Source organism: Heliconius melpomene, chromosome 7 (genome assembly GCF_056956725.1).
Source record: "Heliconius melpomene rosina isolate 202511_hmr_F chromosome 7, ASM5695672v1, whole genome shotgun sequence".
Classification (NCBI taxonomy): domain Eukaryota; kingdom Metazoa; phylum Arthropoda; class Insecta; order Lepidoptera; family Nymphalidae; genus Heliconius; species Heliconius melpomene.
The window spans coordinates 14,304,943-14,330,986 of NC_140395.1; the positions used below are offsets into that span (position 1 = coordinate 14,304,943).

A 26,044-nucleotide genomic window follows, 5' to 3' on the forward strand; every position below is an offset into this window, starting at 1 on the left:
ATTAGCTTAAATTGAAAGTTAAACATATATTTTAATTGGTTTTATAAATATTTCAAATAATGCTACAGACTACAGAGGCAAAAGATTTATTACCATAGACTATTTTTTTATATCTATGTAATGTTTTTGTTATATTTTTTTATTGCAATGCTTTCTAATGGAAATTAGAAATTAAAATTTCATTTATTATTTCTATGAGTACTAAAAAAGTGTTTTCTTATTTATAGTTATTTCATTAAGTAAGTACTCCTATTACATTTTTGTTAACATTATTTATAAAAAAAGTAGCCAAGATAGTCAGAAATATTTTGTTATCATTTTATGATATGAAATGCAATAAATGTAACTTAATTTCCATTATAAATTTCAATATGATAAAGATTATATATTTATGATTAAAAGGACCTGAGCATATTCTGCTTAGTTCTTTTTATTAAAATGTTATATGAATATCTAATAACATTACTCTTGACTTGTGTTCTTTGAATTTACTTTTACAGATAAGACTAGGCCACAATATTTAATATTTATTTTTATGAATATATAAGAATAATTTAGAATAGTTTGTATAGTGTAGTTATAAGCTACAGAGTAGTTTGCTCAAAATGTGAATATTATTTCAAATTATTTCATACAATAAGAAATAAATTGTTATAAATGGTTTACCAAAAAAATTATAACAAATTTTGCAAATTTGAATTAAGAAGCAGAGCTTAAGATCCAAATATAACAAACACTCTATGTTCAGTATATAAATTATTAAAATCCTTAACTATAAATATTAATAACACTTAGCTGAGGCCATAATAAAGAACTTAATTTGTTTTATTTTTAGTATTTCAATAATTCTAGTGACATTTAAATATTGATACATCAATAAATTTAAATGAAAGCTTACTGAAATTGGTAGAATAGGGATATATTTGAAAAATCTTTATTTAAGCACTTACTAGCGACATCTATTGGTGAATTCTGCAAATATTTTCGGGAATATAGATGACGCTGTACAATATTAATTTAATGATGTATTATTTCTTATAAAAAAAATTATACACAACAAAAAAATACGTAGATTATTATTATGCTTGCATTCAGGGAGAGACTCTCTGCGACCCAAATAGGGCTAATAGAATTAACCTCATGTTCGAAAAAAAAAGTATTCTTCATTCACATTTTCATTATTGACGATTTTATAGTCTGCTAAATGAAAAAATAAACGCGCTCAAGTTAAATATCTTAACGAAAATTCACCAATTTTGTCTGATTATTTTGTTGCTATAACTTTAATAGATACATTTACTTAATTAATTTATACCTGATAAAAGTATTTATTACAATTTTATCAGGTATAAAATTAATTAAAAATACAAACATACGTAACCAAACAAAAGCGACTATATAATAAGAATACAATTCTTTATTATTTCCATAAAAAAGGTACACCAGTATCACTTTACAGAACTCTATGCTAATAGAGCCGCCCGTGGCAAAATTATTCCGGCCGCAAGGACAATATGACTGTCCAAGATGGTCGCACAAAAATGGAGGCAAATTTGCATCTGAATAAAGATACTGCTGGGTAACGTGTGGTCTGCTTAGAGTGCCCAGTTATATACAAGTATCTTATTGCTGGGTTTTATTTGCTTTTCTATACCAATAGTTTATTTAGTCGAACGCGCTATTTTCAGGGACTATTGGTTGGAGTTGCTAAATTCTTTTCCTATTTATTAGTCCAATTGCTATAGAGAGATTGTGTGTTAAGTGGCGAAACTCACCGCCGCGCTTTGTGTAACTAGAGCAAACAAATGAAAAAAAAATCCCTGAGTAGGAATAAAATCCACAGCCGTCGTTGGTTGACGCCAAATTAAATAAACAGTTTATTACATTCTGAGCAAACAGAATGACGTATCAAACGTTTTTTTACGTAAATATTGGTCACCCTGAGTCCAGCGAGGGGTGGGCTGGGCCAAGCGGCGCGCTATAGACCGACAACTGTACACTCCTAAAGTTATTCGCCAACTTCGTCAACTCTACATAATACTTATTTCTAAAGAGATATTGGAAAAATAACATTCGCACTAAAACTTTCCTTTGCGTGATATACGAGTGCTCATATGCGGATAGTTCCGAGTGTGTTATTTACTTGGCAATTCTTAATAATTTATGAGTCATGTAAAAGTTTGTAAAACGTAATAAATATTATATTAATAGTACCTAATGCGGTCGTATTAAACACAATATACTCGTATATGGTATGTCGTGAGTGTACCTCTGCTCCGCTAACCTATACGAAATGTCTAGAAATGGGGTGTAAAGTGGGGAACGGAGTGGCAGTGTCTTTATACCAGGTTTCTTCTTTGGCCCGCTCGAGTCCCCATTCGGGCGACGTACCGACGAAACCCAGTATCGTGTTGGCATGCGGAACTTAACGCCGCGGTTACTCTTCTTGCCATAGTGACAAATGAAAATACTTCGAGCTCGGCCAGTTAACAATATGCTCCAGTGATTGTGAATGGTTTATACCAAACTCTGAAACTAACTTTACCAAACAATTAGGTTTGCTGTCTAATATAAAATATGTATACGCCTAGAGGTAGGTAGACAGCAATACTGAAGTACCTAGTTAGTATTTCGACCAGAATGGAACAATTTAGAGGAAGTACTCTGATGGCAAAGAATAGTCTCTTGAAGATCGCTACCAATTTATGCACAAAAAATAAGTAGTTTGCAGTGGCGAAGAGTGGAATTTTTATGACGTAAGCCTGCGTCGAAAAAAAATAGAAATTAGAAAGTCAGTTATCCCGATGAAAATCGTATTATGGACACTTAGGCGCTGATACTCAGTATAAGAAAAAATATCTTTTAAAAAACTGTTCCTATACCTAATTTTTTTCGCTTCCAAAAATGGGTGGAAGGCGGAGTGACGTAACAAACTTGTAATTGTTTTCACTTACACAAGAGAAATTGCACGGAGTTTAGTAGAAAAACATTCAAACAAGCTAAGCTGTTTACTTAAAAGCAAATAGCATTTTACATAATAGTACACGCCCCGCGTGCGGCGTGCGGTGCGGGAAGGCGAGGGAAGTGGCAGCTGCGCGAGATGATTAATTTAAAAAGTTCGCGCTCATGCCTATCAATCTTCGTGATAAGCGTTTTTTATTAATAACCGCCGCGCCGGCGTTTAGCGAAAACACCTCCATTGATTACTCGCTTTTGTGTAAACTGTGTTTTACAAGTACGTACTTAAATATAATCATTTTTTTTTTGTTAATTGATTTAAATAAAATCAAACAAAAATAAATATACATATATTTGTCATTTTGTGTAATGACACCTACTTTCTGTTCGGCTGAATGCGCTAATCTCGAAAACTACTGGCTTGAAACTTGCGTGCTGCGGTCAGAGTTACCTCCATACGTCTAGAATGTATCATTTGTATTGTGCCCAATTAGATAGGGTTTCTCTTTAGTATCTAATAACGACATTAGTCAGATTACCAAGACAAGCACAATAGAAATTTTCAATTACGTTACCTATTAAATTACTATTTAAATTATTAATAATTAAATATGGCGAAAGCAAAAGAAAAGAGCAGTATTAAATTCCGCCACTCAAGGAGCGTGAAGTTGTATAATTAAATATATAATATAGAATAAATACAGTGTCCATTGTTCTAAGTGCGCCCACGACATCAAAGTTTGTCAAAGTAGGCACGCCTAGGCGGGCGGGCTCCGAGTGTACGAGTGTGCACAAAGTGCGTCGATCGTGCCATCAATCAGTCTACCCTGTAATTAAGTGTCGTAATATAGGACCCAGCGCCGCGTACTGTCAACCTGCTAATTAGTTCATAATCAGGAGTCATCAGATCTCTTTGAATCCGCTGCAAATTGCAAACTGAAACCATTGAGCCCTAGCCTAAGGAATTATGGTGTATTCAGACGCTGCAGACGATGAAGTGCCTAATAATTGTTGGTTGTTGCTTAAATAAAACATGTTATATTTAAAATATCGTTGTCGATTCATTTTGATTTTGGTACATACGAGTATATGTTTAAATATGTTAATTGTTGTTGTCATAGTGGCATTGCACCTTCCCTTCCCTTCCCTTCCCTTCCTTTGTTCTCTCTGCCCGCGTTGTTTGCATGTTTGTATTATAGATGCCGGTCGAATGCGAGTCGAACTCGCCCATCAAGAGTTTCATAATAGGTTCAGGATTGGTTCTTTCAAGAACGGCGAGTTTCATACAAAATTCAGCAAAAATTCGTATCTTTCGATTGTATAGATGTTTTCTCTGCTGAAATATTCAAATCTACGAAGATTTGATAATATTTAATACTAATTAATTTCGGTTAATACTTGCACAAGGTCTAGTGAAAAATGGTCTTGACAGACGGACAAACGATAGACAAAGAAGTGATCCCATAAAGGTTTCGTTTTTTTTTCTTTTCAGTTACGGAAGCCTGAAAACTAGTGAGAAGTTAGACTAGGTAGAGAAAAATTAGATACGGCTATGTTCACTTATCATAAATGAAAAGCTAACTATAATGTAAATATCTAAATTTTCCCAATTAATGGTTGACCGAAGGCCAACTTTTCTCTAAACTAACATTGTATTGGAGCCCCCTGCGCCGCGCCTGCACGACGCGGAATGCGACCGCACTTATAACTTCATGTAAATAGACAATTGCGCAGAAACCGTAGTATTTTTTCAGTATTTTTAACGCCAGCAGCCGCTCTCCTACAATTACAATACAAATAACACGAACACGTCGCATTACGGGCCACAATGGGTGTAAATGAGAAAAGTTGAGGTGCAAACACAATGGACGAGCGCGGGCGGGCTGCGGGCGGGCTGCGGGCGGCTGACAAACAAATATGTTCTGTAATTATAAGTTTACATTCATACTCACACCTATTATAGGGTGGCCATGGTTTTTTTATTATGACAAAAAAGTACGGACGGAGAGTGGAGAACAGAGTAATATAACAAGATGCTCTTTGCAGGTTCCACTAAAGATTTAAAGTAAATAATCATAACATTATTCGATAAAGATGGCCATTATTTTAAAGGATACAGCAGTTAATGGAAGGCGTCGTGGTGCAGCAGCAATGTCTGACGGTGAATGTGACGGTTATGGTACGATTACCACTAGTAGGAATTATTTTTGTAATTTCCTCGCTCTGGTAACACGGTAAAGTGCAGAGTTGAGTTCCGTCAATCAACACGCTATGTCCCGAAAGTTATGCGGAAAATGAGGACAGGAGCAGAGTTAATTTATCCTGCTATACGGGAAAAAGCGTGAAGCTGCTTGTAATAAATCAGTTCAGTTCTTTCTGACTATTTATATATTCTATATTTATATATTCTATGAAAACATGACGTGAACGCGAACGGGAACTAACTTAGCATATAAGAAATATCCCCGAAATATAAGTTGAAGTAAATTTCAAATCATAGTGAGAAGTAGACAAAACAGTTTCATAGCAAAAATGACGTTGACAAAAAAGCCAAATTGGTAAACAATTACAAAAGTTTTTCGAGAACTTGTCTCACATTTACGAAATGGAACAATTTAAGGCGCATTTGAGGGTATTTATTTACATAAATATTCCATGATAACTGTAGCCGTGCGCCGTGCAGGCACGACCACGAGGGCGAGGAGCGACAGCTGCACGCCGAAAATGGATTATTTCAGAGTTTCGGCTGAATTCTGTTACAGGACTTCGTGTTTACTTCTGACAAAGCAAAGTGCTTTGAAAGCTGCAGTTATTGAATAATAATTGAAACAAAACAAAAAGATATGCTCGTAAGAGTAGGTACGACTATTTTCTGTTTTACTTTTATTAGGCATCGTCGAGTTTTAAACTTTATCTAAATCTAAATTAACTAAATTTAACTAAATCAAAGTAAAACTATTAGGTAATCCGAATACTCCAAAAGAGAACTGCAATAAAACGTCGTAAACCCGGTTTCATATTCCGACAAATAGAGCGGTCCCGATATTGGCACTTCCCCGTTATCTCTGTCACTGTGACACCGCGCTCAAGTACTCTCCACTTATATTTTGGAGGTTGATTTTTTGACTCTTACAAAATTTTTGTAGCTCTATGAATTTTAGAACATATTATTGCTATCGTTGCCACAGTGCCCACGATGCCACGATGATGATGCCTTGCCAATAGTTATTTTGTTTTTTTATTTATCTTTTTTTAAATTCGATAAATATCCCGCACACGGCAGGATGGATAGACAAAAGGTGTTATAGTGCTTTCAATTTCCCGTCCAATTTTCGAGACATTGTTATGTCTTGCCATCAGAGCGAGGAAATAAAAATAATTCATTTTCCCTCCAGAGGAAATCCAACCCACAACTGTCGCGTTATATTCGGACACTGTGCCGCTGCGTCACAACATCTTCAATTAACAAATTATATTACCTATTCTAATAATAAAACCTTACAATATCAGGAATTTTTTCAGTATTTCGATTCAAAAATGAGCTATAAAGTATCTTCAGTCGTACTTACGAAGCTGACGCGTGTGACGCGTGTGAGCCGTGTGTCTAATAAGCCGTCGCGCGTCGCCAGCAGTAGTGCACAATGCACATCCAATTTGCGGCCTCGACAATGGCGACCCAACGCTGGAGGTTTTCTTTCTTGCGCCTGAATGACATGACTTAAACTGTCCTTACTCATAGATATAGATTAACTTTAGTTATTTGTTATTTTTTTACTTTAACAGCTTCACGGTAACTAGACAGAGACTAGTGCCAAGACACCCTGTTCCCCATTTTGTACAATTTCCTCCTTTCTAAAGGCATTGCGGTTTGCGATACATTCCCCCAAACAAAGTTCGGAACTACGCGTATAGCTGCACGTATGCCGTCGACATATGGAACTAAACGAGCAATGACTTTAAAATGGACACAAGTTATAGAAAGGAATTAGACATCATTAAATTTTCCTGTCTTGCAAGAGATATAGGAAAACAACTTAAATAAATACCTATTATTCTTTTTATTTTTCATTTCATCAGCGCCATTGGAAAATCATAGTCAGATACCGCAAATTGTGTCCCGCTTGCTCTAGACTTGTTGTTAGCTAAGTACGCGTCAAAATTATAATGTATACAGAGTGGAAGAGGTAGCGCTACTTTTACTGAAACTGCATACTTATAGGGTAAAATATTTCATACCCGGAGCTAAAGAAATTAATCAAGATGCCTCAACAGTTTGGACGCAGGATTTTTTTTTCATTTCACGATTTTTCTCCATACCTATGTTTCGTGTGACGCACACATACACATACTACTAAGCGTTGCCAAGTTTCTACTTTCCAATCACCAAAACATAACCGAACGAAAAAGAACGATATTTCGCGTTCTTTTTCACGCAATTACCTATTTATTATAATTAATATAAACAACGTTCAAAGCTCTTATTAAAATTGTTTAATAAAATCATACTTTAAGGAATTTATTATATCTCCTTTATTATGAAACTAGCGACCCTCTTGCGGCTTCGCCCGCTTTAACTACTGGATTATTCATATAATGTATTTTTGCAAAGCACTTAAGATAATGTGAAAATTAATTAAACCCTAATGCGACCCGCATTTTTGTAGTTTCAATAAGGATTTTCCAATTGTTTTACACAGCAAGGATTTTTAGTAGGTACCGTAATTTTAAATCTGTGCTACTAATCTTTTCAAGTACTTATTAAAATATATTTAAATGACTATTTTTAGATAGTTAAATGACTATTTTTAAACGGAAGAAATTATAAACAAAAACCTACCTACTACTAACTACTACAAAAAATGTGAAACCAAATATATCGCGCTTAAATAATACATTCAACTCCAATTATCCAATACGTGCAAACGCATCTAACTAAATCTTCGTTGCTATAGAGGCAGCCGGGGTTTTTTTTTCGAGCTTGTGGTTAATGCTGAAGGGGGTATTCTGTCCCTGTTGAAAAGCAAGCACGACGTGGCTGCCTGTGAGGAAAATTAAATAGAATGCATGGGCCGGGAATCGAACCCGGGCCGCCCGCGTGGCAGGCGAGCATTCTACCACTGAACCACCGATGCGTGTAAGGCAAGCGGGCACGGCGGACGCATGGCGAGTGGCGAGCCGTTTCGCAGCAAGGATTTTTTTGATATTGTAACAACTTCTAAAGTACTTATTAAAATGAAAAACAGTAAAAGACAGTTTTGGTCTACATTAAATGGCCAACGTAACTAATGTACTTATTTATATGCTGAGAGTAAGGGATAAGTGAAACTTGAGTAACATACAGCTCATGTGTCAACGGCGGGATGTGTCAACAATTAAATGCGTTTTACTGTAAAACTATTCGCAATTTCGAAATATTATCTTCTTTTAACGTAGATAATTAATAAAGTATTTTAAAGGATAAGGATTAATACCATTATGGAAAAATATCCCTCACAATAAAAAATATATTGAAATTATTATTTTTAGACAGAAAAATGATCACTACACGTTATTCTTAAAAGATACGAATATGCTCTCGCGGACTTTTTTGTAGATCTTATTAAGAGGAACAATACTCCAGTACATTTTTTTCATGTAGTACTTACCATTAGAGGAGCGCATGTGCGAAAGTGTCTCAACGGGTAGGACTTTGTACACATTTATCGTATTTATGTTAATTTACATAAAAATGTACAAATAATAAACTATATATAAACCTTCTACGAAAAGCACTCGACTTAATGGTGAAGACCGTATCAAAATCCGTTGGGTGGTTTAGAAGAAGAAGAGTTAGAAACAACAGACAGACACGAAAAGCGACTTTGTTTTATAAGATATAGGATTATTTAGAAATAATGCATGGTTATTGAACCACCCACAAAATTATATCCAACATTTTTAACACACAAAATGATATTGAACTACTATACATAGGTACTTATATTTAACATTAGTGTTACATCGCCGTTGGCGCATTCTCCTTTTACTAGCATTAATATTTACATCATAAGTAATATTAAAAACTCAACATTTGTTTGTAATGTCTTAAAAGAATGTATGTTTTGATAGTACACTCAAATACTAATACACAATAGTTTCACATGTGAGAAAAATACTCAGTAATCACATCATCACGATCACGAAACATTCATCACGATTTTAGAAATCCAATTAATGATAAAATTAATATTAAACAACATCCAAATAATTTAAAACACTTAATAATTATTCAACGTCTAAAGTCGAACAAAATAATGTAAATACAACAGAACTTAGCCGTTCCGCGGCTAAGTTCTGTTCTTACACAGATAATTAAAAGCATTGTAATAGTTGCCATTAATTAAAATACTTATCGAACATACTATTAAATTTTCATTATTATTTATATTTGTATAATTATTTTGATAGAAAATCGTATAAAAATTAAATAGTAAACGAGTTTTATAATATTATACGAGAACCTACGAAAACTCAATACGAAATAAATTAATATTTAGTAATTACCTATTTGTAAATAGTATTGATAATTTTATTAATTATTTTAATATCAAATCATGCGTAAAAAGTTTAATCTACATTTATTATGAACTATAGTGTTATATTAAACAATCAATCAATATTAAAAATGAATTTTGATATCTGCACAAAGGCCCGCTCACGCCGCACCGATTCCCATGGCTTTGACAGGTAAGTGTTTATGTTCTACTTTACAAATGACGTTTTATTTTAAAACGATAACTTTATTATTTATTATATTGAATAACTTGTACGTAACAATTTCAAGTGAGGATATTTTCTTGTTTTATACTTTTTAGAGATGATATATACTTTTATTATATAAGAGGATAAAGCACGGCATGTTAGAGCACGATTATTATCAGTGGTCGGGTTTTACTTGTCAATTTAATTTCGATAAAAGGTACTATTTCTTATTGCGACTGTGTGAATATACCTACTAGGATGTTTTATTTACATAAATATCGCAACCTACTTTACCCTGCCATTGCAATCAAAATATATAAAAAATGTCATACCATAATTTACAAATACAAATAGTTGCAATCTCTTTAATAACTTAAATATAGTACTGAAGACTAAGACGTTGAAAATAAGCTATTCATAGCACTCTAACGTCGGTCTGTAATTTACAACTGGCGCCAATATAGGTACAGCTTTCTTGCGGGGGAAGCCAGCGTAGTCTTCTTGACAAAGTGAGAAAATAAAAATAGTTCAGTCCTCCGAACGGGAATCGAACCCACAGCCTGAATGAAACTGTATAGGGGAACTGTACTGCCTATCGTAGCGCAGCGGCACAAGCATGCGATTGCTGACGCGACATGTTGTGGATTCGCTTCCCACTCGAGGAAATGAAGTATGTAACATTTTCATTTCCTCGCTCTGGTAACCAGCACTGGGAACGGGAACGGAACCTGCTATATGCAGGATACAAGCTAAAAGAAACAAACTGTATGGTTGGTTGATTAGTTTATTAAGTTATATACGAGTACCTATAAACGTTCAAAGTGATTTCTGTAACTAAAAAAATGTTCTGATTTAACTTATGGAGATGGCATATCATATGCATGCATGCAGTCTCAGCTGCTAGCTAGCTGGTTTGTGTACTTATTCTTGTAATATAATGTAGATGTCTAACATATACATATATAGGTAATGACTGCTTGCTGTAGGCGATCTCATTAAAATGATAGTATTAGAACTGGCTTGAGTTGCACTCGAAAAATTGAGATTATTATTCAACTCCACTATGTTTCCCACGATTTACTTATTTTTAATTGAAACTATATAATTAGTGCCACTGCGCATCTGCTATAATCTCCTACATAACTCACTTCGTACCGTTACCCGACCGAAAACCTAACCAAAGCTAATTTCCCCGATATCGATCTGGAACATCGCTAATAAAATATGCGGGAGATTAATCGTTGTCACGTTCATCGCGGTAATGCAGATTGCGTATCGAGACGCTGCCGTGACAGGTGACAGGGAGGCGGACGTGACGTCATCAATCATTGCCGGGGCTGGACACTTGTGTCTAACGCCCAACCCCGGGCCTACAGCTACAGCCTCAGTATAGTGCCTGTATTACATACATTTTGTTTATGTTTTAAATTTTAATTACTATTTTATGAGCATTTTCTATGCAACCGGGACTACAATATAATTTACATAATTATATACTGGTAACTACTGCTTTATATTTTAAAATAACAGTCACTGAAAATATTCTTCATTGTAAGCCACTTACTCAGTATTGACAATAGACAACTTAAAAATATTATATTTTATGTATTTTTGACAAAATATCAAAACTAAAGTCCTGATTACCAAATATAGATAACAAATGTCTGACGTACCGCGTGTCAGTTGCAATGGCGGGAAGCGGGGGCCGCATCATTATAACTCCGTGTTAACTTTTAACTATTTGAAGTTTGCGACAAAACTTACGTGATTAGTTCTTGACGTTGTTATTAATTGTCGCGGTGAGGCCGTGACGCAAGCGGGACATGGCGGAAATTATATAGGTACATGTAATTAAAGTTTCAATATGTAAAGCTTAATGACAGTGGCAGTATCCATAACATTCATTTTAATTGGTAGGTATTTTTTTAATTTTACGATTATTGTGAATTTTAATATAGAAGCTACAATATTTGTAATTATTCTAATGTAACTAACTAGTAACGGACCTACATAGAGTAAGTAGGTGTATATTGAATTTATGATAAATAACGGTTCCGCACGAGGATATTTATTAATAAAATTTTCCTCCACAAATGAAATAGCTGACATTATTTTAATATGATACTATAGTAGTGAAAATTAAGTTTCTAACTGTATTCATTATGAAAGTGGGGTCGACTTTCTACTAGTGGGAGTAGAAATAATAGATAGTATAACAAAGTAGGCAGAGGGAACCTAACGTTAAGACACTACGTTCCTCACGTAGCGCTGGCGGCAGTCAATGTCGCGCTTGAGTTAGTTATCAGAGCGACCAAATTAACATAATTCGTACCCCCGAATGGAAATCGAATCCGCAACCGTCGTTTTTGGCACAGTCTAACGCTGTAACGCTATGTTATGACGGCCAATTTGTGTTATCTTGGACATTATTAAGACCAAAACTTATGGAAATATGTTTCATTAGCAACGTAATGAAAGCAATCTACAAGAGATTGACAAAACGAATGACGAACGCGAGATACAACCTAAGTGATTAATGTATTGTCAAACATCGACCGCAGCGATTACACTGGCCGGTGGCCGCCGTCCTCCATTAATGGTCTGAGGTCTAAGCCTACGCCTCGCTCCATCAGTGTGTAATGTCCAGCACACGAGGTTTTCTTTCCGGAACAACAACACAGTAGGCCAAGTGGCCAGCACAGTCGCATTTGTCTTGTTTAAAGGTTATCTAAATCATTGAGTGCATTGCAGTTCGTTGATCAATGCTGTCGGCCCCTTACTTGGTAGCAAGGACGGATCCGCGCGGTGTCTACTAGGTGCAATAAATGATACTGAATTCGTTCGGTGTAGGACATTTATTATTTTGTTATCGTTAACTAGGTTACATTAGATGTAGTGATTGTACGAGCTAGTTGAAATTTTTTAATCCAGCTTGGTCCTTCTAGTTCCTGTTTCTCCTTGGGGAGAACGAGACGGGAACTACCCTATAGGTCTCGATTACTCGGCGATTTGTTTGTTTTCTTAAAGGGTTCAAATCTAAAGTAGATTTGAATATTTGATATTAATTTTAGCTTGATAAACACAACCTCGAGATAAATGGTCTTGACAGACGGACAACAAAGTGATCCTATAAGGGTTCCGTTTCTACCGTTTGAGGCAGGGAACCGTAAAAACAAATTATCTCCCTAAATTGACAACTACATACGTCTATTCTTAACAATTTCTTTTCTATCATCATCTTAACATACAAAGTCTCATACAAAAATTAAATAACAATCCAAGTGTAACAGACTTGGCAAACTTTCCAGGGTGCTCATTCGAGGAGCACTTTCCAAAGTCCATCGTAGACCCGCGCCGTCTATCGCCTGATTATCGGTTTTTAATAACGACGAAATGTGACGCTTAAAACTTTCGAGACTGAATCTATAGAAGTTATTAACTCACTCTGGCTTTGAATACAATAAATATCTTGAGAGCTCGCACTCGCGGCGCAGGAGCACTTTAAACGGGTCAGCTAGTGGGTTCGATTCCCACTCCAGTAAAACGTCAATGATAGTAAACTGATTGCAATCGATGTTAGAATTTAAAAATATATATTGTAAAAATGTCAGGTGGTAAGTATAAGAAAATACTTAAATAACCATAATTTACTGTTCCTCTTTTACATATACACACTTCTAACACTGTTTCTATATAACACTTTACACTTATACACGTTTTAAAACGCATAGTTCCAACAATGACACTGATTTTAAATACTTGAACACTGTCACAATTTTACACCTTACGACAGGCAGAATAACGACGTACTGACTCAATCCTTCAAAAACGTCACTTTTTATAGCCGTTCCCTTCCTCTTTTATAAATAATTATGTGGGTATTATTATTTTATTTTCTGTAAAATACCCTCACACTGACAATTGTCTTACAGTTCGGCCGTCCTGCACCGAAACACGACCTCGTGTTTCCAAAAAAACAAAACAAAAAGAGAATAACTATGGTTCATAACTCTTACATAATTGACTGTAACAATGTCTCTTACAAAAATAATTTACAGCTTTCACAAACAATATTTAAAGGCAATCTGCCATGTTAAACTAGGGCCAATTTTTACCTACGTAACCTGGGTCAATCTGCCCACCTGAACCTAGAGTAATCTGCTAACCTTAACCTGCGGCAATATGCCCATATTAAACTGCGACAATCTGCCCGTTTTAAGCTGTGACAATCTGCCCATTTTAAGCTGCGGCAATCTGCCCATTTTAAGCTGTAGCAATCTGCCCATTTTAAGCTGCGGCAATCTGCCCATTTTAAACTGCGGCAATCTGACCATTTTAAGTTGCGGCAATCTGCCATTTTAAGTTGCGGCAATCTGCCATTTTAAGCGGCGGCAATCTGCCCATTTTAATCAGTGGCAATCTGCCCAACTAAACCTGCAAAATCTACTCACCTTAACCTGCGGAAAACTGTCCACCTTTACTTGCGGCCATCAGCCCATTTTAAACTGCGGCAATCAGCCCATTTTAAGCTGCAGCAATCTGCCCATTTTAATCTGTGGCAATCTGCTCACCTAAACCTGCAAAAATCTACTAACCTTAACCTGCGGAAATCTGTTCACCTTCACCTGCGGCAATTTGCCAACCTGAACCTGCGGCAATATGTCCCTCCTCACAGTGCTCCTCCTCGACTCCCACTGGCTGCGAGCCAGCGAAGATTAGAATCCTCCGTGAAACGTGGCGGCAGAAGCCTGCTAGGCACCTTACGGATCCAAAGATGATGTTGTCACCGTTGATGGTCTGCTCGAGGTAGCTCGCAGCAGCTACCTGCGCGTCTACTTGGCCCAAGTTGGTAGGTGATCAGCTTTGCGGCAATCTGTCCCTCGTCACAGTGCTGCTCCTCGACTCCCACTGGCTGCGAGCCAGCGAAGATTAGAATCCTCCGTGAAACGTGGCGGCAGAAGTCTGCTAGGCACCTCACGGGGTCAAAAGTGATGCTGTCATCATTGATGGTCTGCTTAAGGTAGCACGCGGCAGCTACCTGCGCGTCTACTTGGCCCAAGTTGGTAGATGATCAGCTTTGCGGCAATTTGTTAACCTGGAACTGAGGCAATCTGCCCACATGAACTGAGGCAATCTGCCCACATGAACTGGGGCAATCTGCCCACATGAAGCTGGGGCAATCTGCCCACATGAAACTGGTATAATCTACCTAACCGAAACTGGAGACAACCTGTCCACATGAAACTGGGACAATCTGTCTACATGAAACTGGTACAATTTACCTAACCGAAACTAGGCACAATCTACCCAACCGAATCTGGCAGCATCCTGCCCAACTGAAACTAGGGCAATCTACCCAACTGAAACTGGAGGCAATCCGCCCAACTGAAACTGAAGGCAATCTGCCCAACTGAAACTGAAGGCAATCCGCCCAACTGAAACTGTAGGCAATCCGCCCAACTGAAACTAAAGGCAATCCGCCCAACTGATACTGAAGGCATTCCGCCCAACTGAAACTGAAGGCAATCCGCCCAACTGAAACTGAAGGCATTCCGCACAACTGAAACTGAAGGCAATCCGCCCAACTGAATCTGAAGTCAATCCGCCCAACTGAAACTGAAGGCAATCCGCCCAACTGAAACTGAAGGCAATCTGCCCAACTTAAATGTAGGGCAATCAGCCCAACTTAAATCTAGGGCAATCAGCCCAACTTAAACTAGGGCAATCAGCCCAACTTAAACTAGGGCAATCAGCCCAACTTAAATCTAGGGCAATCAGCCCAACTTAAACTAGGGCAATCTGCCCAACTGAAACTGGGGCAAACTGCCCAACTAAAACTGGGGCAATCTGCCCAACTGAAACTGGAACAATCTGCCCAACTAAAACTAGGGCAATCAGACCAACTGAAACTAGGGCAATCAGCCCAACTAAAACTGGTGCAATCTACCCATCTCCTACTGGGGCAATCTGCCCATCTTCTACTGGGGCAATCTGCCTATCGTCTACTGGGGCAATCTGCCCATCATTTACTGGGGCAATCTGCCCATCTTTTACTAGGGCAATCTGCCCATCTTTTACTGGGGCAATCTGCCACTCTTGAGCTGGGGCAATTGCTCTAAAGCTAAATCTAAAACTATACATTAAACATAACAATTCACTTAGAAGTAAATAAATCCATATACATGTATACTTTATCTACGTGACATAAGTATACACTGTATACTATACTTTTAACTTCACTTAACGCCACGCTTTATTCCTAGCGGGGCAGTCAAGAGAGAAAGGAGCGCCAAACGCCACGGGCCCCTACATACCTCCCTAGCATATATCTATCTATCTATCTATCCATAATAGTACTAAAATATTATCTAGACTATTTATCAACTTATACAAGACTTCATTAAATTAAATAATTCGAGACTGACATTCGTTATCATCATGACTACCCGATTTGGCTTGAGAATCACTATCGTCTGAAAGATGGTCAACACTACCCACGCTCTAACTTTATCTATGGTCATTATTGCTTTATAAACACCAGTACACTTTTTGTAATTGGAAGAAGATCTTAAATGTCATTTGTTTTTTTGTTACAAACTTGTAACCTTTTTATTACGAAAAACTCTAACGACAAATTCATTTTGGTACTTACACGGCGGTTCTTTTATGCTATTATATATTTGACCCCTTTTTTTAAATACTTCATTTATAATTTTATTACGAATTGATTCTCTATTTTATTCTTTACATCTACGCTTAATGACTTTAATATAAGACTCTCACAGTTGCTACTCATTTTTTAAGCCTCAGTCGGCGTTCAACCGATTCCTTTATTATGAATATTATTTAACAACACAATTATTGTCTGCAATTGCTAACGATTGAATTAAAGTACGTATTAAACAGCACTAGCAATACTAAATAGAATATTCCTATTTATTATCTTTTTTATACATCAAAAGGGTTTGTTATTATAATAGTAATGACACTTTAAATTAAGTAGATTCATTTACTATATAAAAAGCACTTGTAACTAGCACCAGCAACACTGTATTCTATTTCCTATTGTATAACTTTTATTCTAAAACCTCTAACCAGTCTGTTATACTCAATTCAATTATAACTAATAATTAATGACATTCTGACATAATACTCAGTAAATAATACTGTGACAAATATATTATATATATACTTTCTATATTGTACAAATTTAAAATATAAAAGTAGCTCATTTGACAATAAGCTCGAAAATATACAAATAAACAATTTGTTTAGCCATGAGAGTACAGAACATGACGCTGCTCGCCTTACTATTCCTATATTCAAACCACTACTGGAACATACGATTATCCTCTCCACCTGCTCATTAGATCGTGGAGTAGAGATAACGGTAACAATAGACTTAACACGTAATTCGTGTTTTTAAATGTCTGTCTTATAAGTCAACTATCTGGTCAGTCTAACTGAAGTAGTGAATATAAAATATAACATTTTATATTGTATTTACATAATTAGCATCTGTTCCTCTTAACTGGTTGTATTATTTCATAGTTTAGGAAAATATATCAATGATTCACAACAATTAACTATTTTTATTACTAATCTTTTAGGTTTTGCATCAGTTTTGTGATAAACACAATATAAACATAACTGTACGTATTTTTTGCACTTTGTTGAATTTACTTGAAACATAAATGACTACATCAGTGTTCTGTTCATCATTTAAAACTGGATTAAGACTTAAAACATCCGCGTGGCTCATTTTACTAGCCATACTATTCAATGTGCCAATTACATTATGGAATCTGGCGCTACCAGCGAGTAACTCCCTCGAGTTTTTTAATTAACATCACGTTTTTCAAAAGTTGCCCGCAATGAATACAATATGTCACCATTTTAACCTTTAGACGAGTGAATAAAATCTAAAGCACTGTAACGCAGAAACTACTGCACTAATATCAATTAATTTAATTTGCTAGATCACCGCCTAATTCTCTTGAATTACAAGCAAAACAATTTCAATATGTATTCCTTTAATGAAACATCTATATTAACGCTTATCATTTTTTTTCCTTTTCTATTTCTTAGTTACTTTAAGTTTTGGTCTGCTTATTTAAATTACTATTATTACTTTTATAATTTTTGAAACACATTATAACTATCTTTAAACTATATTTTGAAAGCTTATTTCTTTTTGTCTTCAACAAATTATTTTAGAATAAGTTTGCCATTTTTATCGTTAAATTCATTTAATTCTTATAAAACAAAATATTCTTTACACGTCTATAAGTTTATTACATCTACCATTGCTATACACTAACCATTGATAAACCGTTGTTTGATGCTTTGACTTAATAAGACTTTTTTTGTTCAATTCTACTAAATGATAATACTGCGGGTATTATAATTTTATTTAGCTATTATTTTAAAAGTATCGTAAGTCATAAACATTATAAATGTTTGTTCTGTAACAGCATAACCTAAGTAAATATTCATTAGACACTAAGCACTTCCGTTATTGCAAAAATGCTATTAATAATAATTTAAATATCATAACTATCTACGGGTGTAACTGTCGAGTTATCAAAACCTATCGAAGGCTCCGTTTTATCCTTATTTTACTTAATATACTACTGACCTTTTATTTCACTTAAAGTTCTTCCTAGTTTAATGAAAGAATTTAAAACAATGCCGTTTACTGAGACCACGTCACTGTTAATTGTATTACTTTTTTTTTTATTACATTTTCACTTCATTTACGCGATTCACTTTTCTACAGACTTTAACCAAGTAAACTAAAAGATGACATTTAGCACACTGTTAGATTTGTTATAAAGGAGACTTTAATTATAGCGACTACTTTGACTTTGAATCTTAATATCTTATTAGAATTTTGTTACCATATTGTGCGGCTTCTGCACTTCTACTTGATTAATATTACTGTTACTATTAATAAAATGCTCGTACCTTCATAACGATGCTTACTTCAAGGAAGACGATTTTCATTGTCTTCTTTAGAAGAGTCATCTGCACGGCTGTCACGCTAGCGGCAAACATACTGTTCACGCTTCGGTTTATAAACATGGTCGCTGTTGCTTTGTTGAACACTACTACGGCCACGCCTGCTACCACGCACCTACGCCTGCTGAGACGTCCCTGTTCCTCACGTTCACGTCTGCTGCGATTTCGACTGTACCTTCTCCTACTTGGATGGCGACTATAACAATGATTTTGACTACAACTTTGGTTATTCCGGTTGCTGTGATCGCTTCCGCTTATTATCTCCGCGTCTATTCTGTCTACGATCACCGTCGCAGACGTACCGTGTTGGTCGTCGTGCGCCGGTTGGTCTGCTTTGGGCGTAGTAACAACACCAGTTATCTTTAGGTGTTGGATCCCACTTCTGACATTTGTAAAAATGTCAGGTGGTAAGTATAAGAAAATACTTAAATAACCATAATTTACTGTTCCTCTTTTACATATACACACTTCTAACACTGTTTCTATATAACACTTTACACTTATACACGTTTTAAAACGCATAGTTCCAACAATGACACTGATTTTAAATACTTGAACACTGTCACAATTTTACACCTTACGACAGGCAGAATAACGACGTACTGACTCAATCCTTCAAAAACGTCACTTTTTATAGCCGTTCCCTTCCTCTTTTATAAATAATTATGTGGGTATTATTATTTTATTTTCTGTAAAATACCCTCACACTGACAATTGTCTTACAATATATTGGTAAAATAGTGATGTAATCACTATTCTCTTTGCCTGTGTCACAAAGTATAGGCGCTGCTAATTGTTAGAATGAAAACAATATAGAGTTTAATTTAAGACCAGACTCAAAGTTAATGCATTGTTGCTGCTTGCTCTCCGAGCGCAAGTTAGTAGACTTTTATTAGCTTCCAACAAGAAACTTAATCAATTATACCTAATTAATAGAGATGCGCCGAATAGTGGTTTGACCGAATAACCGAATACCGAATATTATTCGGTTTAAACTTTACCGAACCGGATATTCGGCCGAATGATTCGGTTTACGATTTCTTTGTTATTTTGTCGTGTAAACACGTTTTAACATGTATGCCACCTGTCATCGTTGTGTGTTTCGAATCGAAATTTCAAAAATTGTCCAAATGTACTAGAAATTACCTATGAACATTGTTAGACCCTCTATTTCGAATGAGATTTTCTGATCCTGAAAATTGTGAACTGGAACTATAACAAACAGGGAAGGACCTCTACAAAATATTACATTTTATTAGAGGAATCTCATGTGCCTCGACCAATCTTGTCATTGCAGAAGATCCTAAAAGCCCAATCGCTGTGGAATTAGATAGTTATGCATGTGAAGGTCTTCTACCGAGAGTCCTTTTGATTAGTGGGCAAAGTATAAATCATCATCGAATCGTTGGGGGACTCAATAATCTGTGAAGAATTTGACACTTTGGCTTTGCGTAGAGACTCGCTGTGCGTTCAATATATTATTGGTATCGACACTGGAGAAATACAAATTTTACTCATTTGACTTATAATAATTACTTAAATCTTACAGAAGACGTTTTATCTTTCATTTGTATTGTGTCGTGCAGCCAAGTAAATAGAAATACTCGAACCGAATATATTCGGCGCCATAACCGAATAATTCGGCCGAATACGAATATTGAAAAAGATGCCGAATACACCGAATACTGAATACAAAACGAATATTCGGCGCATCTCTACTAATTAATAATGCAAGAATATCCAGACAAGTTGTACTTGTGCGTATTTGTTATACCACTTGGTGTAACACCGCGTCACCAGATAGCCTAATATGAAAATCATTATTTATTTTTATTAGGCTTAAACCTACATAATATGTTAACGACATTTGACACACTAGCAGCTCCCCATTAATGCACTTCAGTTCCGCACTTTTCGCTGAATTCTAGATTACATTACGTGTTGAGTGGGGACTTCGACGCTGCGCCTGTGAACCCGCGCTTCTTGAAAGTCGTCCAAAACCGTCCGCTTATGCGTTTTCCATAAAAATAAATATTTCCTTTTCCAAGATTTGAAAATTCATATGAAAGAACAGCGAAGTTAATGTTGAAACATTCCATATTTTACTTTTAGATGAATTTAATACACTTTTTATAATAATATATACTATTAATATTGTATAATATTTATAATTTCTACAGATGTAAAAGTTTTCAAAACACAAAACGTGGTGAGATCTGTCGTATGCCCGGCTGCATAGTGACGCCATCTGCCGGCGGGACGACGCCGATACGCTTGCCGCACGTGCAGCCAGAGACGTTTAGACTGTTCATACAGTATGTATATACCGGGAAAGTACGTATATACAATGTAAATATATGCTAAATGTAGTTAGTACTTAACTAGTTACACTTATATGATAAAGCTGATTTGTATTGTTTTGGTGGCTTATTCTTTTGAAAGTAAGATTTTGTTTGTTAACGCCATCTGTTATCGAATAGTAGTAACTTCACAACTTTGATTATTAAAGATTAAAATGATATAATAGGTGAAGCCGAACGAAAACCGAATAATATTTTATAATACACCTATCCCCCAGTTTACACGGTAGATAGGTTCCTGACAAAAACGTGTAAATCGAAAATTTAAAATTTTCAAGTCAAAACCGTGTAAATCAGAAAATGGCTTGCAGAAAATGCATAATTTTGCTATTAACAGTTGTAATTTTTTTCAATATTTTTAGGTGTACACCACCAACCAGTTGTTTTAATTCACCATAACTAGACTGTTTAACAAAAGTTTAATAATATTTTTTTTATTCAAATTAAAATGTTTTATTTTTTTTATTTTAATTAAACCTATTCGGTAAACTGCCATTTCTCTCCTAAATCTCCCGCATTTTCCTCTCTAAATTTTACTTTAATCAAAGCCGTTAATTTATAATAATCTTAATTATGCACTCACTTGTAATTTACGAATATGGAAAATTATTTTTTTCTGAAACTTTCACTCAAATATAATTTTATGCAAAGAAATACAGACACAGTGTGCGTGTGCAGCAAGTCTGCATATAAGCTCGCAGCATAAAAACAAAAAAAAAACTTATTTGGAAAACCGTGTAAAAGCAAAAACGTGTAAAAAAAGTACCGTGTAAACCGGGGGATAGGTGTACTATAAAGTAAACAATGAAATTACTTAGAAATATTTCACAATAAATTAGCTGTTCCGCCGTGGCGCAGTGTGACAGCGTCAGACTATTAACTCAGTGGTTATAGATTCGATTGCTGCTTTTTTATATCTAAATATTTGTTTTGACAGTTATTACTACAAGATTCAGGTGTATTTGAAATGATGACTTTAGCTGCGGACTTAGGAGTCGAGGATCTAAGATCTGCCTGTGAAGACCATGTCACTTCCACTTTGAATGTGGAGAATGCTTGCACCTTGCTTGCTGCTGCTATGGATATACAAGATAGACCAGGTAATCTATATAAGTAAAATATCATTATTAATTATCATAATACATTTACAAGCTGAAATAATTTTCATTGTTCTTACGATACTAATTTATAGACCACGCGCAGACGCTACAGCGTCTTATAATCCAAAATTTGGATAAATTAAAATATACAAATATAATCATATAAAAATAATATGTTCACTATAAATATAAAGAATTACATTATAAGCTTTTATATATTTATGTGTATATTTTTCAATTAAACGCATTCATTGTTATTTAAAATATAAAGTTAATTTTTAATAGGAGAATTATAAATTAATTATTGCAAAGAATAAATAGTATGTTTTTGAACAGGTTGTCAGTTGCGATGGTGGTGTAATGGTCAGCATAGTTGCCTTCCAAGCAGTTGATCCGGGTTCGATTCCCGGCCATCGCACACTTTTTGTCTTTTTAATTCTCATTTTATATTACATTTTTTATTAAAAAAAATATATATATTTTGATTCTTAAAATATAATAAAATCATTTTTTTTAACATACTTTCAAAGAAGTTTCAATTGTATATTTTTAAAAAATATTTTATGCAAAAATAATATAAGGTAAATGTATATATTTTTTAATAATTACATTTAACCATAATAAACTAAAATTGAAATAAAACTTGAATTAAATAATTAAATTCCAAATAACCCACGTATAGACAATGATGCGTTTTTATTTTATCTGTAGTCTGTAGCGTCGGCCATGTTGTTGTCTTTTGGCTATGACAATCGCTTTTCCTTTCTTGACGGGTGAAAACGACGCCGGCTTGGCGCTATTTTGTTTTTAGCAAATTACTATATTGTGTTCAAGAATAAAACACAAAAATGGCATACAAGGGACCACCGAAAGTACAAAAGGTGATGGTACAGCCCATCAACCTTATTTTCAGATATTTACAAAACAGAAGTCGTGTTCAGATTTGGCTTTATGAGAACGTGAATTTAAGAATTGAGGGACACATCGTGGGATTCGACGAATACATGAATATTGTGTTAGATGAAGCTGAAGAAGTCCATATGAAGACAAAAAACCGAAAGCAAATCGGTCGTATTATGATGAAAGGCGATAATATAACGCTAATACAAAATGTCAACCCCAACGCTACTGTATAATAGGTTATAAAACTCGGATGAACATTCCTACCCGTTAAGTGTGATCACTATTTGTGAATTGTGAAAGTTTCTTACCAGTGCACTCAATTAATTAAATTTAAGATCTACAAATTGGTTTTTATTTTATAACCTCTCAACCATTTAAATATTTAGTGTACAGTTAGGTACTTCAAAATCTTAAATGTCCTTCGCTTATAATTTATATTGTTGAAGTACTTATAATGTTAATTTAGAAGTTATATTTTGTGTTTTCTAAGTATTAACATTATCCTCTATATATAATTTTTTTAAATAGCTATGATTGTTATTTTCATGTGTTGAAATACAGTTTTACAAGTTTCAATAATTTCTATTTACATAAGTAATGAAACCAAGGTGTGTATTTACATTAATTTTTGTTAACAATTATAGTATATTTATTATTTTTATGTTTAAACTATATTCTTTATAGCAGGGTAGGTAGAGGAAACCTAATGTTAAGACACTCCATTCTCCATACAATGCACAATTTCCTAAACATCGGATGTTGAGTGGTGGAACTCAAAGCCATACTTTGTCTTATTACGAGTGTGAGTAAATGAAAATGACTCATCCCCAGAATGGGAATTAAACCCATAAACATCATGTTCACAGTTAGACTTCTTACCACTCTGCAACAAAAGTGTCATAGTTACATAATATGAGACCTATTGGTGTATCTTTGTTGTCATTATTTATCTTAACATTACAGGTGGGAAGAGTGCATCTTCATTTATGGAACGCTGCATATCATTCATAGAAGAAAATGCTCCTGAGTGTGTTAAAAGTAATGCCTTCTTAAACTTGCCCAAAGAAGCTCTCATCAAGCTTATTTCATCTGATAATGTTAGTATTGCAACATAGCCTTCTGAACCCAAAAGAAGTTTTATAAATATAAGGAACTCTGTCAGGATAAAAAATATAAGTAGCCAATTACTGAATAATTGTGTATAGATTAAAAGAATTCTTGAAGCATTGCATATTGAGAGGCAGAATCCAACGTCCCTCTGCCTCAACACCAGAGCAAAGAAATGAAAATATAAATGTAAATAAATATTTCACTTCCTCGAGTGGGGATCGAATCCACAACCGTCATGTTACAGTCACTCCCTTGTGCTGCTCATAAAAGTCACATAATCATACGAAACTAAACTTTGTCTGCTGCTACACCTGTGTGGTTGTCAAATGTGTGTTTCCAGATAAATAACGGTACAACACATTGTTTTAGGTAGCAACCTAAAACAATATAAGTTGTTGGTTTTTTATTAAGATTGTTGTTGACCAAATATTCTAAATATATATTATTATTTATTGATCTCTATTGAAGAAATATTGTAATAAAATAATTTCATTTCCCCGATTTGATGAGATAAATGCGACATTTGGTTCTTTCGGTCAACACACAATATATCTCAATAAGCAAAACATGAAGTCTAGTAGTCGAGTATAGTCTTTATCTTAACTCTCTCTACTCAACTAAATATACATTATATGAGTATATCTAATTTAAAAAATAATTTACTTTATATAGTTACGTCTAGAAGAAAACAAGGCGACAATGACTCCGTCTACAATAATTAAACTAACTAAATAAATAAAAGCCTTTGTGTTTACACAAAATTTTTTTTTTCTTTAGGCTACTATAAAAATAAAATAATTTTATACAGTTACGATTAGAAGAGAAGGATGTATGGCGATGTTCGCTGGCGTGGGCCAAGCAGAGGGCGGGAGTAACTCAGCCCACCGCTCACTGGGCAGAGGAAGAACGGGCCAGAGTAGTCCATCACTTAACGCCTCTTATGCAGCATGTGCGGCTGTTGCATATTGGTAGGAAATTTGTTCTAAAAATGTATATCAGTAGTTTCTAAGATATGTATGCTTACCCAAACATATTCTGCTATTTGAAAAAAATATATTGAATGAGGCCGTAGTTGTGCAGGGGCCAAAAGCGTGCGATTTTAAACGCGAAGGTTATGTGTAGTTAAATTCCCACACGGGGAATTGAAATATTTTCATATGTTCGCTCTGGTAACGAGGCAAAAGGCGGCGTTGAGTTCTGCTAGTCAACACGCAATGCTTCACGAATTTGGCAGACAGTCTGGAGCGGAAGTGTCTTAATAAAAATTATATTTAAACAATACCCTCTACACCTTCTAGATAGTGTAGTGTTTGCTGAAGAAGTGGAACCAACAGGTGCAGTGCCCATGGAACTGTCTCTCAAGCGGTATAAAAGTGCAGCTTTGCATGCAACGCCTCATGCTGCGCCGCCTGCACATGATGCTAGAAGGCGGACTCAACCCAGGTATACTATCAATGGAAACACAGCTTAAACTTTTTGTTATTTTTTATATTATAGCTAAATTATACTAAATGCTTATATAAATTATAGTCTATGTACTATTATTTTTTTTTACTACAAAGTTCATCTAAATCCATTTAGTAGTTTTTGCGTGAAAGTGGAACAAATATCCATCTTCAAAAACTTTCACATTTATAATGCTTTATTTGTAAACGCGGCGGTTGCGGGCTTGAGGCCCGCTCGGGGGAATGAATTATTTTCATATCCTAGCTCTGGTGACAATAACCAGGTAAACCTCTAAGTTTAAGAGGTGGTTTATTGAAAAAAATATTGTTTACGCTTTTAACATTTTTTAAATTTTATTACAAATATTTTTATCTTTTTGTACTTCATTTTTATTTTTTTTTCATT

At 35.1% G+C, this 26,044-nt stretch overlaps 2 protein-coding genes and 1 non-coding gene across 5 annotated transcripts in view; all 3 read left to right on the plus strand.

Moving 5' to 3' along the window:
- Positions 1–26,044, plus strand: part of LOC146537965 (BTB/POZ domain-containing protein 19) — a 29,697-nt gene that overhangs the window by 567 nt on the left and 3,086 nt on the right. For all 3 annotated transcript variants that reach the window (XM_085187972.1, XM_085187969.1, XM_085187971.1), the window contains exons 2-6: positions 20,901–21,054; positions 22,018–22,180; positions 24,047–24,180; positions 25,002–25,161; positions 25,492–25,636. In XM_085187972.1, the coding sequence (XP_085044098.1) occupies positions 20,901–21,054; positions 22,018–22,180; positions 24,047–24,180; positions 25,002–25,161; positions 25,492–25,636 (756 nt within the window). The remainder of the gene's footprint in view (positions 1–20,900; positions 21,055–22,017; positions 22,181–24,046; positions 24,181–25,001; positions 25,162–25,491; positions 25,637–26,044) is intronic.
- Positions 22,527–22,598, plus strand: TRNAG-UCC (transfer RNA glycine (anticodon UCC)). The gene has a single exon. It is a non-coding gene; the product is annotated as a tRNA-Gly (tRNA).
- On the plus strand, positions 22,923–23,427 carry SmE (Small ribonucleoprotein particle protein SmE). The gene has a single exon (XM_085187973.1). The coding sequence runs from the start codon at positions 23,029–23,031 to the stop codon at positions 23,314–23,316; it is 288 nt and encodes a 95-aa protein (XP_085044099.1). The 5' UTR covers positions 22,923–23,028; the 3' UTR covers positions 23,317–23,427.

What these genes read in the sequence shown, in the direction of transcription:
- SmE (XM_085187973.1), top strand. Translation starts at nt 23,029, where the DNA reads ATGGCATACAAGGGACCACCGAAAGTACAAAAGGTGATGGTACAGCCC.